Source organism: Schistocerca piceifrons, chromosome 2 (assembly GCF_021461385.2).
Source record: "Schistocerca piceifrons isolate TAMUIC-IGC-003096 chromosome 2, iqSchPice1.1, whole genome shotgun sequence".
Taxonomy (NCBI): domain Eukaryota; kingdom Metazoa; phylum Arthropoda; class Insecta; order Orthoptera; family Acrididae; genus Schistocerca; species Schistocerca piceifrons.
The window spans coordinates 20,915,391-20,932,628 of NC_060139.1; the positions used below are offsets into that span (position 1 = coordinate 20,915,391).

The 17,238-nt window shown below is 38.7% G+C and overlaps 1 protein-coding gene across 3 annotated transcripts in view; it reads right to left on the reverse strand.

Moving 5' to 3' along the window:
- Nucleotides 1–17,238, reverse strand: part of LOC124775813 (E3 ubiquitin-protein ligase RBBP6) — a 421,473-nt gene that overhangs the window by 173,791 nt on the left and 230,444 nt on the right. For all 3 annotated transcript variants that reach the window (XM_047250645.1, XM_047250646.1, XM_047250643.1), the window contains one exon: nucleotides 5,619–5,717. In XM_047250645.1, coding sequence (XP_047106601.1) covers nucleotides 5,619–5,717 — 99 coding nt within the window. The remainder of the gene's footprint in view (nucleotides 1–5,618; nucleotides 5,718–17,238) is intronic.

The following is a 17,238-nucleotide window of genomic DNA, read 5'->3' on the forward strand; positions in this document are numbered from 1 at the left end:
GGGTACAGTAGATTCTGTGGGAGAAATGCTACTATTGAATAGAAGAATTCATAGACGATGAAATGATAATCTGAGCAAGCATAATTGCTAGATTTTATTCTATGTATATATAACATAACTGTATTATTATTATTATTATTATTATTATTATTATTATTATCATTATTATGCTATTTGTTAACATCAGCTGTTCTTTGCCTATGGTGAAATTTTACTGCAATTCTGATGTGCCTCCTGTACTTGAATAAAATGATTTAGATTAAGTATGTTGTGAAACAAATAAAGCACAATTCACGACGGTAAGCAGGATGCCCACAACCATTGCCGTCAACCACACATTTTTCAGGGAGAGCTACTATCCAAAGCATCTCCTAGTACCATCGCCACAACCTCCACCACAGGAGCAACAACCAACCAATGCTGGCCAACGGCAAGTGCACACAACCCATTCCGGCAGCCACAGTGACCAACGACAAGCATGCACAACCTGTTCTGACAGCCACATGCATTTTCCTGCCCTGTTCCATGAAGACGCTCAATTTCCTCCACAGAGGCTGGTCTAGCGTCAGCTACGCAGTAGCATGCTGTTGTCGTGGTTGACTTTCAAGTTAGTGCCAACAGTGATGCTCATGTGTTTAGTGGTGTAGTGTCACGCGTGCACAGTAACAACTGAATCACAGCTGTCAAGAAGCTTCCACCCTAGCTGGCAGGGGCATTGTGTTTTCTAATAATGTCTCTGTGTAGTTTATTCCTTGCTGTGAATTTTTATATGTTTTGTATGTTCTGTGTTTTATGATACATTCTATGTTCCAATCATTACCTGCTGAACAGTAATAACTGCTGTGTTCATCCTGTTCATTAAATACAATTGCCGCAATGAAGTACTTTGTTCCAGTAAACCTCCAGTTTCAGTGCATTCACGTTTCGCTAAGGTCGGACAACCTAAATTGAGCTGTACACAACAAAATCATCCTGGCATTTGCCTCATGCAATTTACGGAAATCAGGAAAAACCTTAATCTGCATGGCCAGCGACAGATTTCAACTCTCGTCCTCCTCAATGCTAGCCCCGTGTGATAATAATTGCACCTCTCTCTCGCTGTGTAGTGAGGCGACTGAATCAAAAGCATCAGGGGAAGGTTAAAACCTATCCAATTGTGTGACTGAGCACTATTAAAAATTAAGTTTATGCTTAACTTGATTGTATCATTTCTTTGTCTTCCTTTACCCATCATTAAGTTAACTGTGTACTTTGATTACAATCCTACACAAGTAGTCATATTAAAATCAATCACTCAGTTTTGGTTATTTGGTTATTATTAATCCAGGTAGGCACTACCAAATAAAAACCTTCTACTCCTGTTTCCAATTATATGCTCTATCAGTTTAATTGTGTATCTGCGAATCTCTTAGTAGATGCACTTTTTGCAATATATCCACGAACTTTCTGTTCATCCTGGAATTTAAAAGGGAGCAGCAGGAGGGGGAGGGGGGCGGGGGGCAAAAACTAGTAGTGCACTTATTTCTTGCATACCACACTCAGCAATGTCGTCCATTCCCTGGCAGCAAACATTCTTTACTAACCTCTAAATTTACATTGTGCAACGAAGGGGTGCTACAGATTCAGTGTAGATAGAAAGAGATGTAATACACATCACACAGTATGTCTTATTCAAGGTATAGAATATTTGATAAGCTACTATGACATTTTTTTGAAAAGCATGAACTGTTGACAATTTGGAGGAATAAATAGGACATGGAAATGTTTGAGACTTGTCTGAGCATTTACAAGTCAATTTCGATCCATACAGGATTTTATTATAATAATCTGAATACCCACACAAAGCACATCGAACATTGATGAAATAATATGACAAGAAAAATGGTCTCTTAACATGTTTAACGAGTGCACTCTGCCTAGACTCAGTAGGAGCACTGGTATACGTGACTTGTGCAGGACTGGAGATGAAAAAGTAGGGGAACTTCATAAAGGAAAACAACTCAGTTCTTCATGATCCAATCAAAAGCCCGTAGAGGTTCTAAGAATTTTAGGATCTTACACCATTACAATGACACCAGAGTGACTTAAAAAAGTGTTGGTTAATGGCCATTACCACACGAACACATCTTTTTGTTTCTTTGGGGGGGGGGGGGGGGGGGGGGGGGCCCTCCAGCCAATGGTACACTTGAAAACAGCAAAAAAGCTCAGAATAGAAAACTGACTACTTTGCCAGACGTCTTTGGAGGAACTCTGAAAGATTGACAACTTTACCCGATACCCCACCACCAACATATCTAAAAACTCACTTGCTCATACAGTCACAGGTATCATTTAGGGGAAACAGATATTGGTTATCAAAATGAATAAAACAGTTTCGTCCCATATGTATTCCCTTTTCAAAGACTTCATCAAGTAGCCCAAAAAACTCTGTGCAGTAACCCTTATAACTAGAAATTATGAGTGGCAAAAAATGAAAGAGGACTAAAGTAGATTACTTTAAATACGCTTCCAATACAGTCAGTCAAACACCTGTAACATTTAGAAAATTGTGTTTATTTAGTTAGACCCATAATTTTTTCTCTGTGGTTTGTAATATCTGTTCAATGAGTATTTATAAATATAAGAACTGTGTCCCATTTTTGAGCTGCATTAGAAATAAAAAGTAAAGGAAGTTTCTCTACACTAGCAGTTGATGAATGGTATCTGACAACTTGTAAATTCTCACCAATAAGTGAAGTTAATTTGACAGACAAAAGCAGTAGGCCCCAAATAATAAATCCTGCAAAAAATAGTGTGCTAATGTCTTTCCTAACATGAAATAAAATTGTAAATTAGTTTCCCAAGTGTACAGTACAGTTCTGTTTCCTGTATATTTATTTATCATTTCTCCCTGTGGCTTTGTATTATCTGAAACTACAAATGCAATGTTAAGTGATGGTGAATGTTTACAGCAGACAGATGAATGAATTCTCTCTGATCTTCTGGAGACAGACACTGTTAACAATTGTGTTGCCAGCAGAAGGCCACTGGTTATTCATGACGTGCACCTGTGTCAGTTATTTCATTATTTTTCCCCTTTTTTTACTGTTGAATTAACATTTCATATATACTTTTCCCTTCAGTACTATACTGTGAAAATAATTTTGTAACTTCTAATCACACCCGACACTACCTCTGTCTTTTTTAAGACACTCCCTCTCTTTTTTTGAATCCTGCAGGATAATGCTTATTTGTGCTTCACATTAATGTCCATTGCCTTGCTAACTATATGTACACGGAATAATCTAACGCACACTGGAAAATAGCACTAAACAAAATAATAATAAATTCTTATTTCCGAACTACTAACACCAATTACGTTCTTTTTGTTTTTTGTATAAATTGGGTAATGTTGATGTGGAAACTCAACTGGCACTAATTTCACAATTCTGCTTCATGATGCAAACTTACTTCCTCCCCCCGCCCCCCTTTCTGTACCTGTGTGTGTGTGTGTGTGTGTGTGTGTGTGTGTGTGTGTATGTGTGTGTGTGTGTGTGTGTGGGGGGGGGGGGGGGGGGTAGGGGGGGGGGGGTTTCGCGTAATGATCATTAACAGTACAATATTTAAAAAAAGGAAAGAAAAAACTCACCACCACATATGCAACCTGATCAAAAGTATCCGGATCTTTATTAACGGACATTAATATGGGTTGTATCCACCCTTCACCTTTACGATGGCTTAAAATCTGCTGGGGAGACTTTCAATGATGCACCTGAATGTCTGTGGATGAATGGCAGCCCATTCTTGCTCAAGAAATGAAATCTGAGAAGATACGGATGTTTAACAATAGGCTCTAGAACGAAGTAGTTGTACTAAAGTCACCCCAAAGGTGTTTCATTGGGTTCGGGTCTGGGTTCTGGGAAAGCCAGTCCATTTCTGAAAAGTCACTGTCCAAAAACCATTGCCTCACCGATACTGCTTCATGAAAGTAGGCATCGTCATGCAGATACTGTGCATCATTGTCTTCAAACTGTTCATCTGCTATGCACAGTATACAATGCTGTAAAATGTGTCCATATCCTCCTGCATTTATCACTATCATAAATACAATAAGGGAAGCACTGCCCCAACCATGAAAACCACCTCCATATCCGTAACAACCACCACCTCCGTACTTTACTAATGGCACTACACATGATGGCTGGTAATGTTCTCCAGGAATTTGCCAAACCCATGTTTTCACTTCATGTTACTGACAGTACCTTGAGCAGCTTAAGAAGGGTTGTCTTTCATGGATTTGTTACTCAGGCAACATCCAACGACTAGTCTACATTTCAAATCCCCCGAGTGCTACCGACCGACCCATTCTACTGCTACAGCTTCTCTACTTACAACACAATACTCCCTGCTTCTTTTTAAATTGGTGGGTCTACTTCTCCTGACATCCAGTGGTCTGCTTTGCATTACATAAGGGAGTCCGAATAATTTTGATTAGATAGTGTAGCTGTAGCATTGAGCAGCTGATACCCAAAGAAATGAGACTGAAGCAATACTAAGCGTGATATCATTCAGAGCTAACTAGTACAAAATTTACACACTCTCACATGTACATGTTCAAAGGCCTGCATAGCTACATTAACCTCACAAGCTATATTGAATCGGTGCTGCAGCCTGACTGGTTCTAATCCAGGTACATTTACTGCATTATTTATACTCCATCCATGACTTTTCATTGTCATATTTACTGGTGAATTATTTACATTGCAAGTTGTATGTTTATAAGTTCACACATTGAACATTTCAGAATGTTCAGAATGAAGTACTGAGCTATCAAACTGAAATTAAGGTGTCCTTAAAAATATAATTGACTATAAATCTAAAATTTGTGCAACAGTCTGATGACACCATGTTTAAATTCTGAGCAACAAATTAAGAAACACCCTCGTGTGCATGCATTTTTAGTTTCCAATTCTACTTTCAATTCTTTTTAAAAAGAATGTGTTGTCTTTATAGCACAGCCTTACTTCTTTCCTAGCAAGTTGAGCTATCGTATCATTATAAGAAAATTAACAGTACATTCTTGAGTACTGCTTGAGTGTTTGGGATTGGTACCAGGTCGGGTTCAAGGAAGACACTGAAGCAATTCAGAGACGGGCTACTAGATTTGTTACCCTTAGGTTTGAACAACACGTAAGTGTTACAGAGATACTTCAGGAATTCAAATGGGAATTCCTGGAGGCATGGTGGTGTTCTTTTTGTGAAACACTATTGAGAAAATTTAGAGAATCAGCATCTGAAGCTGACTACCAAATGATTGTACTGCCCCCAACATAAATTGCGCGTAATGGCAATGAAGTTTAGATACAAGAGGTCAGGGCTCACACGGATGCATGTAGACAGTCTTTCCCCATCACTCTATTCACTCTATTTGGGACTGGAACAGGAAAGAAAATGACTAGTAGTGGTACAGGGTAACCTCCACCACATACTGTATGGTGGCTTACGGAGTATCTGTAGACTTAGATGTGAAACAGAATAACTGTGAGAACACACACACACACACACACACACACACACACACACACACACACGAGAGAGAGAGAGAGAGAGAGAGAGAGAGAGAGAGAGAGAGAGCTTACCATGCATCATTCGACCTCTTCCTCTGTTGAAGCCACGATAGCCGCCTCTCCCAACTGGAGGCCCATCCCGGTCCACTTCATAGTGTGACGTCCGTGATCCTTAAGAGGGGAAAAGAATACTGACTAAACAGAAATGTTTATGCACATTCTATTAAGGACAAATATCTCAACAATATATATAGCAATACAAATAAACTAACTATTGTTAAACAATTATATAAAACCACACACACACACACACACACACACACACACACACACACACACACACACATTTTAAAAATATGTTTTAATATTCTGAAAACCACAACACAGATCACAATAGTTACAAAATCCTTTCTTTTCTTTTGTCCTCGTTACTGTATCTTTAAAATACCTAAAATCTAAAACACGACCAATGATTTTCACCAACATCATCATCACAGTATTAATCTGACTGCCTGAAATGTTATATCAACCTCTGTTGGTGGGAAAGAGGGGGAGATTTCTAGAAAGACGGAATGGTCAATTAAGAATGGTCATCACATCAACATCAGTTCTCTGCAAGCCACCTTCTGTACCACTATTACTTCTCCCCTTTCCTTTCATTGCAAATTGTTCACAGACAGAACAATCTGCCTTGTATGAGCTCAAATTTCTATAATTTTCCAGTCAACGTCTTTGTGAGATTTATGTAGAAGCAAGTAATGTGTTCTTTTACCCTCCTTGGAATGCAGCTCTCAGAATGTTACAGTAAACTACTCCATGATACAAGACGTCTATTGTTCTGCCTACATGGACCTGGATGAGCATTTCTCTGATTCCTTGTACCAACCAAATAAACCAGAGAAAATACGTTATCATACTCTTATTTTGATTGCCTCTCAATCCTTAGTAATCCTATCTGACAAGTGCTCATCCTGACGATTAAATGGAACTGGTCAAATAATGGATTTGAAACCCTCCCGCAATAATGATGTCCATAATTTCCAAGTATCTGCAAAAGAATATTTTCCCAAAACTGAAAGAATGCTGACGACGAAGCTATATGAAGATGTTTACGAATGCTCCACACCACATTACTTACCGTCAAGTACTATAAGAACTCAGATGCCTGTAACATTTCTTGTAGAATTACACACCAAAAGATCCAGGTAACAACCAGAAAGTATTAAATTTATTTAATACCTATGATGAAATAGTATATCCATAACAAACATAACCTTAACATAACCACCACCTATATGACAAAAGTACCAAGTCATAGCCTCTCATCGAAGTAGGGTTAAATGGGTTTAAAATGTGTTTTCTTTATTCAGATGTAACGTTGATCAGTTGTAGAATTTTGGAACATGTATTATGTTCGAGTATAATGACTTTTCTGGAGACTAGAAATCTACTCTGTAGGAATCAGCATGGGTTTCAAAAAAGATGATCGTGTGAAACTCAGCTGGCGCTATTTGTCCTAGAGACTCAGAGTGCCACAGACAAGGGTTCCCATGTAGATGTCGTGTTTCCTGACTTCTGCAAGGCATTTTTTCATTAAACGACTGTGGGGAACTGTATCAAAGTAAGAGCATATGGACTATCATACCTATTGTGTGATTGGATTGAAGAGTTCCTAGATAACAGAATGCAGCATGTCATTCTCAATGGAGAGAAGTATTCCGAAGTAAGAGTGATTTCAGGTGGGCCGCAGGGGAGTGTCTTAGGACCGTTGCTATTCACAATATAAATAAATGATCTTGTGGATAACATCGGAAGTTCACTGAGGCTTTTTGTGAATGATGCTGTACTATATCAGGAGGTTGTAACAAAGGAAAATTGTACTGAAATGCAGGAGGATCTGCAATGAATTGACACATGGTGCAGGGAATGGCAATTGAATCTCAATGTAGACAAGAGTAATGTGCTGCGAATACATAGAAAGAAAGGTCCCTTATCATTTAGCTACAATATAGCAGGTCAGCAACTGGAAGCAGTTAATTCCATAAATTAGCTGGGAGTAGGCATTAGGAGCAATTTAAAATGGAATGACCATTTAAAATTAATCGTCGGTAAAGCAGACACCTGACAGATTCATTGGAAGAATCCTAAGGAAATGCAGTCCGAAAACAAAGGAAGTAGGTTACAGTACACTTATTCGCCCACTGCTTGATTACTGCTCGCCGGTGTGGGATCCGTACCAGGTAGGGTTGATAGAAGAGATAGAGAAGATCCAACGGAGAGCAGCGCACTTCGTTACAGGAACATTTAGTAATCACGAAAGCGTTAGGGGATGATAGATAAACTCCAGTGGAAGACTGCAAGAGAGACACTCAGTAGCTCGGTACGGGCTTTTGTTGAAGTTTCGAGAACATACCTTCACCGAGGAGTCAAGCAGTATATTTCTCCCTCCTACATATCTCTCACGAAGAGACCATGAGGATAAAATCAGAGAGATTAGAGCCCACACAGAGGCATACTGACAATCTTTCTTTCTATGAACAATATGAGACTGGAATAGAAGGGAGAACCGATAGAGGTACTCAAGGTACCCCACGCCACAACCATCAGGTGGCTTGCTGAGTATGGATGTAGATGTAGATGTAGAGGGTGTTCTCTCCTTATCTAGCTCAGCTGGCGTATGAAACACAACAAAAACCTTTTAACATAAAAGTAAAAGCAACAAATTTTTTGTCCCATGCTGAAATAATTTTGTGTGAAATGGTGAGGGGTGGGGTGGGGGGAGTGGGGGGGTGGGGTGGGGGGGGGGGGGTGGGGGGGGGGGAGCCTTCAGTGGCAGTATTTTTTATCTTAACAAATTTTATTGAAGCACAGACATTCAACTTTCTTAAAAATATTTTTCTATGCGTACACAGTACACTGAAATTCTATATACATATTACTGCTTTTTGAGGAAAATCTGGTCTCATCTTAAAATTAAGAATTCCATCAGTGAACATAGTAGCCACAAATTGCTCTACAACCACATACATGATTTGGTGCTACACAAGGCCTTCTAAGTGAGGAACTTTGTAGATTCCATAGCTATTTCTGGCACAAATCCTGTGATTGACACCAAGTTTTTTTGTTAACAATCAATAATGAACTTTATACACCAATCACCTCATTACAAATTTGTATCAGCATTCATTTTAAAGTCTTCATTATTTTGAGAAGCTATTAGGGAAGGCAGAAAACCATCTGTTCAAGTATTTTCCATAAATGTTAAACTCACACAATATCCACCATCAACGATACTACGTTTGATTGAATTATATTGGAACAGATGCATACACTGATACTTTCTGCTGTTATGATGATTATGTTGTGTCGTGGCATGTTCAGTCTCACGCAGCAAGAACACAAATTTGACATAATCTAGATTTTGTCATATATGCTGTTATTTTGTGTGGTGGCATCATCAATGTATAGTCCCATATATTATTTGAGGTTGTCGTCTTCTTCTTCTTCTTCTTCAGTCGTCAACACCGGTTTGATGCAGCTCTCCATGCAACTCTATCCTGTGCAAGCCTCTTCATCACTAACTACTGCAACCTCCATGTGGTGTCACCGCCAGACACCACACTTGCTAGGAGCCTTTAAATCGGCCGCGGTACATTAGTATACGTCGGACCCGTGTGTCGCCACTATCAGTGATTGCAGACCGAACGCCGCCACACGGCAGGTCTAGAGAGACTTCCTAGCACTCGCCCCAGTTGTACAACCGACTTTGCTAGCGATGGTTCACTGACAAAATACGCTCTCATTTGCCGAGACGATAGTTAGCATAGTCTTCAGCTACTTCATTTGCTACGACCTAGCAAGGCGCCATTACCAGTTACTATTGATATTATGAGTCATGTACAGTCAAGAGCGACGCTCATCATTAATGGATTAAAGTTAAGTATTCCACCAGCTACGTCCGTTTTTCTAAAGTCTAATTTCCTTGTCCTGTTCCAGACCTCACGCCAGCCTGCGTGAGCTAAAACGCATGCCTTTCGGCTTCCTCTAGTACCCGGTGTTGGCTCTCCTGCCAACCCACAACACTCCAGCCTTTGAAACCTGCTTACTGTATTCTTCTCTCAGTCTCCCTCTACAATCCCCCCCCCCCCTTTCCAACACAAACACTAACCCCCAATACTAAAGTGATTATCCACTATGTTTCAGAATGTGTCCCATCAATCTGTCCCTTCTTGCAGTCTATTATGCCTCAAATATCTTTGCTCCCCAGTTCAGCACCACCTCATTGGTTGTATGATGTACCCATTCTATCTTCAGAATTCTTCCGTAACAGAAAATTTTAGAAGCTTGTATTCTCTTATTCTCTTCTTGGCTTAACTGTTTATCATACACATTTCACTACCTACAAGGCTACACATGTGACGAATAACTTCAGAAAATTCATCCTGGCTTTCCGATTGTTATATAAGAATCCCTAACACTTAACCATCAGTTACTTTGCTGTCCAAGTGGCATAACCCATCTACCACTTTTAATCTCTCATTTCCTAATCTAATTCCCTCAGTATCACCTGATTTAATTTGACTACATTCTGTTATCCTTGTTTTGCTTTCGTTGATGTTCATCTTATATCCTCCTTTCAAGACCCTGTCTCCTTCCGTTCAACTGCTCTTCCAAATCCTTTGGTGTCTCTTGATAAAATTACAATGTCACTGGCAAACCTCAAAGTTTTTATTTCTTCTCCCTGGACTTTAATTCTGACTCAAAATTTTTCTTTTGTTGCTTGCTCAATGTACAGATTGAGTAACACTGGGAATAGGCTGAACCCATGTTTCACTCCCTTCTTAACCACTGTTTCACTTTCACACCCCTCTATTCTTATAACTGCTGCCTGGTTTCTGTACAAGTACTATATAACCTTTCACACTCCGTATTTTACCTCAGCAGCCTTAATTTCTGAAAGTGTGTCCCATCAACATTGTCAAAAGCTTTCTCTAAATCTACAAATGATACAAACACAGGTTTGCCTTTCCTTAACCAATACTCTAAGATTAATTGTAAGGTCAGTATTGCCTCGGAAGTTCTTACATTTCTCCTGAATCCAAACTGATCTTCCTTGACATCAGCTTCTACCAATTTTTCCATTTTTCTGTAAAGAAGTCATTTCGGTACTTTTCAACCATGACTTATTTCACCAATACTCGCACATTACAGCATCTGCCATTTCTGTAACTGGAGCTATTACATTACTCTTGAAGTCTGAGATTATTCCACCTATCTCAAATATCTTGTACACGATGTGGAATAGTTTTCTCCTCACTAGTTCTCCCTAGAGTGTTACAAAAGACAGAAGCAAACTTACAATATTCTGTGCGAAAGTTACAGAGAAATATTATAGAAGGAGACATTACAATCTAAAAATATCTGCTACCAAAACACAAGTTGTGTCCCACTAAAGGAAATTCTATATTCAATCTAAAACTTATTGAGCTTGAGCAAGTCTCCAGTTTCAGTTATTTAGTCAGTGATATCTAACTGGACGTAGACAAAAACAAACAAAAAAAAATTTCAACATATATGTGGACCTAGTTAGAAAATCCACAAAATCTAAACTGTATAAAACAATGGCTGTGCCTTTGCTAGTTTATGGCTGCAAATCCTGGATATGAAGAAAAAGAGAGAGAAATAACATACAGTCAACAGAAATGAAATTTCTAAGAACTGTCAAAGGTTGTTCAAGGAGGGGCCACATAAAAAATGATGACACCCGGGCGGAATTGGGAATTTATAATTTAAATGAGAAAACTGAAGAATACAGTGAAGAGTGGAGACAATGCCTCACACAGTTGGATGAAGACAGAATTTCAGTCATTCTAAACAAGTACAAGCCCTCAGGAAGATGGTATGTATGACATCCAAGAAAGAGATGGAGTTAATTATATGAAGTCAGAACAGGCATACTCTAAGCCTTGAAGTGAAGAAGAAGAAGAAGAAGCACATCTTTGCGAGCTGGCCAAGATGATACAAACACTGTTGACCTTTCACATAAAATAATTGATGTGGTTTGTCCATCACAGGTTTGCATCAATGTACACACCCAGAAATTTAGAGCTACCAGTTTCTTTTATAGAGACATTAATACATATTTACAATGGTATGGTGAACAGCTTGTTTTAATTGCCAAAAATAGAGATTTGTTGACATTCACCTTGAGGTCCTGACCACTGAGGTATTTCATTATTTCTGTTACCCCACTAGTGACAAAAGAGTCTAGCTCCTTATATTCTCTGATATAGAATACAACTGAGATGTCCTTTGCATAGCTTATAATATCGAAGTTAATGAGTTGTGCAATGTTGTTAATATTTATGAGGAAAAGAAGGGACCGAGGATTGATGCCTGAGGTACATCAACTATTACTGTTTCAATGGTGCATTGAAAGTTCATTATCACCTAATTTGTATGTTGGTTTAGTGCATTGATTATGATTCTACCAGTGTGTAGCTAGAAGATACATGGATGGATCCCTGAAATGAAATAGTTTCTTTCTTTTATAATTTTTTAAATAATTATTTTTTACTGTGTCAAGGGCTTTTGGCAGGTCTCAAAAACATACCTGCAGGACACACCCTCTGCTTGAATAAGCAATACAGTTCACAGAAGAGTTGTGTAGCTGCTGTGGCTGTGCTTAGCTCATTTCGAAAGTCATGCCGACAATCTATAAGCAGTTTGTGTTTCATGAAAAAGGCACTAAACTGGGACAGGCTAACACTTTTGTATATCTTACTAAAGATGGGAACTGGTGATATAAGCCAACAGTTGGAATATCTTCCTTACTTCCTTTCTATACACTGGTTTGACAACACTCATTTTTAGAACAGTTGGATACATGTTTTCTTTAATATTGCAATCAATTAGTCATGTAGGTAAGAGGCTTTGAGATGTCTTTTAGGCACATTTAAGCACAGTATAGTAACTGCACTAGATATGCTATCCCAACCACAAGAATTTCTTTCTTTTATTTTCTTTTCTTTTAAGAATGTGTATTACCTTGCATATTTCCTGGTCATTCAGCTCCATAACTTCAAACTCTTTACAATGCTTGAGGTGACATGAGATCTCAACCTGTGTATCTTTAACACGAGTTAGTTGGTCAGCAGTAGAAGTGAAATAGTTATTAAAAATACTACACATAGTAATTGAGTTTTTCACACTGTTTCCAACATTATTCCTTATTTAAAATGGTTCCATGTTCATCTTCTTAGGGCACTGACAATACGAGGTGCATTCAAGTTCTAAGGCCTCCGATTTTTTTTCTCCGGACTGGAAAGAGAGAGAAACATGCGCATTGTTTTAAAATGAGGCCGCGTTCATTGTCAATACGTCCCAGAGATGGCAGCACCATATGGCAGATGGAATTTTACCGCCAGCGGCGAGAATCAGAACTGTTTTAAATACTTAAAATGGCGACGTTTTCCTTACTTGAACAGCGTGCAATCATTCGTTTTCTGAATTTGCGTGGTGTGAAACCAATTGAAATTCATCGACAGTTGAAGGAGACATGTGGTGATGGAGTTATGGATGTGTCGAAAGTGCGTTCGTGGGTGCGACAGTTTAATGAAGGCAGAACATCGTGTGACAACAAACCGAAACAACCTCGGGCTCGCACAAGCCGGTCTGACGACATGATCGAGAAAGTGGAGAGACTTGTTTTGGGGGATCGCCTCCAGAGTTGGCATTTCTGTGGGTTCTGTGCACACAATCCTGCATGACGACCTGAAAATGCGAAAAGTGTCAACCAGGTGGGTGCCACGAATGCTGAAGGACGACCACATGGCTACCCGTGTGGCATGTTGCCAAGCAATGCTGACGTGCAACGACAGCATGAATCGGACTTTCTTTTTGTCGGTTGTGACAATGGGTGAGACGTGGATGCCATTTTTCAATCCAGAAACAAAGCGCCAGTCAGCTCAATGGAAGCACACTGATTCACCGCCACCAAAAAAATTTCGGGTAACCGCCAGTGCTGAAAAAATGATGGTGTCCATGTTCTGGGACAGCAAGGGCGTAATCCTTCCCATTGCGTTCCAAAGGGCACTACGGTAACAGGTGCATCCTATGAAAATGTTTGAAGAACAAATTCCTTCCTGCACTGCAACAAAAACGTCCGGGAAGGGCTGCGCGTGTGCTGTTTCACCAAGACAATGCACCCACACATCGAGCTAACGTTACACAACAGTTTCTTCGTGATAACAACTTTGAAGTGATTCCTCATGCTCCCTACTCACCTGACCTGGTTCCTAGTGACTTTTGGCTTTTTCCAACAATGAAAGACACTCTCCATGGCCGCACATTCACCAGCCATGCTGCTATTGCCTCAGCGATTTTCCAGTGGTCAAAACAGACTCCTAAAGAAGCCTTCGCCGCTGCCATGGAATCATGTCGTCAGCGTTGTGAAAAATGTGTACGTCTGCAGGGCGATTACGTCAAGAAGTAATGCCAGTTTCATCGATTTCAGGTGAGTAGTTAATTAGAAAAAAAATCGGAGGCCTTAGAACTTGAATGCACCTTGTATTTGTCAATTTTCAGATTGTTTTATTGCTTTGCTCTTAATCTGCTTCCTAAGATTAGTAATTTCAGTTTTAGAAGTCCTCTGTGCCACATTGTATTTTTCCTTAAAAATCAGCACAGTAGTCTCCTTATGATGCAGGTTTAGTTCATTTATATTCTGCCTGAGTCTGATCAGACTTGAGAGTTTAAGTCAAGGGTTACTTCCATCAGGTAGTGTTTAACTACATTCTGGATTTCTGTGAAAGGGCAGTAATAGTCATAATGTCTCAACAAGGTTGGAAAGAATCTATCCCATTCATTGTTATATGCTTTCACTCAGTATACAGAATCCCATTTCTAAATCCCATTTCTCCTCTGGCAGTTAATGACATCAACATTTTATCAATTCGAAGTTCGTTTCTGCTGAACAACCTTTCTTATTTTTGGCAGAGTTGAATTTATGTGTTCAATCACCTGACAAAAGATGTCACAATCAAGATACTGTAATTTTCCTTATCTATAACATTTCTGCTGATAAAGCATAATCCACTCTAGTGGAGCATGTACTTGTTACTCTAGTGTCTGAGCTTACTACATTCAAAAGATTTTACGAGATTAATGTATCAGTGAGCTTTAAGTGTATTTGAATTGGCAGCTATTAAAGTCACGAGATGTAGTACCATCATTAGGACCAGTGTGGAAAACTGTGCTACTAAATACATTACGTCAGCATTTGAAGGGTGATATACTTTATGATTAGCTAACAGAACTTTACTGTGGAGCACAACACTGGTCATTTTAACAGGTCTTTTTTTTGTGTGCTGTTAAAAAAAAAATTTCTTGAACTGCTGCAGCAAAACCCTGCATCTATGAACCTACTGTTTAGGAAATTCTATTTTTAACAAGCATTTCCATTCATCCTGGCGAAACTAACATCAGAACAATGTTATTTTTCCCCACTTTTAATGAACCCCACTTTATTCCTTAAAAACAGAATTTTTACAAATGTTTTGTAAACTGAAAAATCAGTTTCTAAGTGGTTCATAACATTTTTGAGTGAGTTTCTAATCTCTCTACATTTTGTTTCACACAAGCCGTATTTTTGTCAAAAGACATAATAAATGGTTCCACCAGTCAATAACTATGTGGATTGTAGTCAATAACTTGATTTCCTTCATAGCGATACTGGCAGATGTGTTGAAAGAATCAGAAATGAATATCAATGCAGTTCGGGTCATGTGATGTGATGTCACAGTCACTGAGTCTACAAATTACGAAGCACAAAAAGTGCAGTTATTTGTTTACTGAATGATCAAAGTTATCGATTTTACTTTTGTGGAATTATGGCCTGCAAACATTAAAAGGCGACTATCATCCATGATGTTGGCGACAATACTAACATAGACATTTCAGACATGGCAAACAAATATGATTTAGTGCCGTCTACATCAAAAATAAGGAAGCATTCTTAAATGATGTAGCTAATCATTCCTATGCACCCAAATGGGAGGAACATTCTGTTGCCTACATTCAGAGATGTGAAGAATATTTTGCTAATGTAGTTTTGAGGACTGAGAAGAGGAATTATTCCTATAAGTGGAAACAAACTGCAAGAGAAAGTTCATAAAATTGAAACTGAAAATTTCAGTGGATCGAGTGGTTGGCTGAATCGTTTCAGAAAAATATCATAATCTATCATTTCAAAGTGTAAATGGAGAAACTGAGGCTCTGGTCAAAGTAAGTGTAAACTATTGGAACAAAATTACATTTCCGTGATTGATACGGGACTGTGACCCCAGATACATTTTCAACAATGATGAAAACTAGCACCTTTCATGATTTACTATCGTTAAGGAAGAAAAATGCCACAGAGGTAAAAAAAGTAAAGAAAAGGTGACGACTCTACTGCATGTAAATAGTGATGGAAATCAGGAGTTGCTGCCACCATTAATGCCCAGGTGTTTCCAAAACATAAAAATGCTATTTTGTATTGATGAGAACAGAAGCAGATCCTGGAGACGTCAGAAAACGCAAGTCATTTTCAGCTTGTAGGTATCAGCATGATACACTTTGTTAAAGCCACTATGCTTATGTCTGATACTGCCTGGAGTTCTGTAACAGGAGGTCTGCAACAAACAGACTCTCTTAACTCGTTTCACAAAGGATGGCTGTGATATATGAGTTGCTGCTAAAGACAACACAGTTTCAAAAGAAGGATGGAGTAGCAAAACTGATATTTCTCAAAATTTAACATTCAATGACACTGTTATGATGCTAATATCCTGACTTCCATACCAGAGACTGATTCAAGTGAAATGCTTACAAAGGAACACGTGTAGGAGATGGTAATGACAATGAGGAAGACAAAGAAAAGAAGCATGTTGCATCACATTTTGCTGCTGCTGTGCAAGCGACTGGAACTCTCAGTAATTTCTTTTCCTCTTTTAATGTAGATTAATTAATTCCAAGTTATATCAACCAGCTGGAGCAACAACTTCTTTCATTACAATGTGCTGGAAGAAGAAAGCAATAAAGCAAACAAGACTTCTTGATTTTTTTTTAATAAAGGATTTGGGTTGCAAAAAGTATAGTAACTGTATATTTGCTGAATATAAGTTTGTGGCTCACACTATTGGTAATTTTGTAATCAAACAGTGCTTATATCACCTAAACATGCTTTAACTATGATCTCCATTGTTGTTTTACTGTATATGTCTCCTACACAAATTGCCACACCACTGTCTTTCTGACAATGCCTGAAACAACTGCACTAATAAGCAACTTTCCACTCTATTATTTCACTAGATTTTAGAACATGTTCAGTTACCACCAACAGATGTGGTGAATGTTCCTCTATGAATATCTGCAACGAGTACAGTTTGTTGATGAGAAACTGAACATTAAAATGCATTACATTTCAGGGTGTTATCCCTTCTTGTTGATTTACTACTTCGCATGAATCACTTTTATGCAAGTTAAAAATTTTATACAAATTGTGTTAACTGGGGCTTTAGTACTGTGTTGAAATGACTTTTTACTTATTTCATAGTCTGGTTTTCTTCACATGAACAGTACTGAGCACATCTCAAGTACTTCCACAAACACTTGCATGATAATACTTTCTTCCCAAAATAGCCTTGTGGCT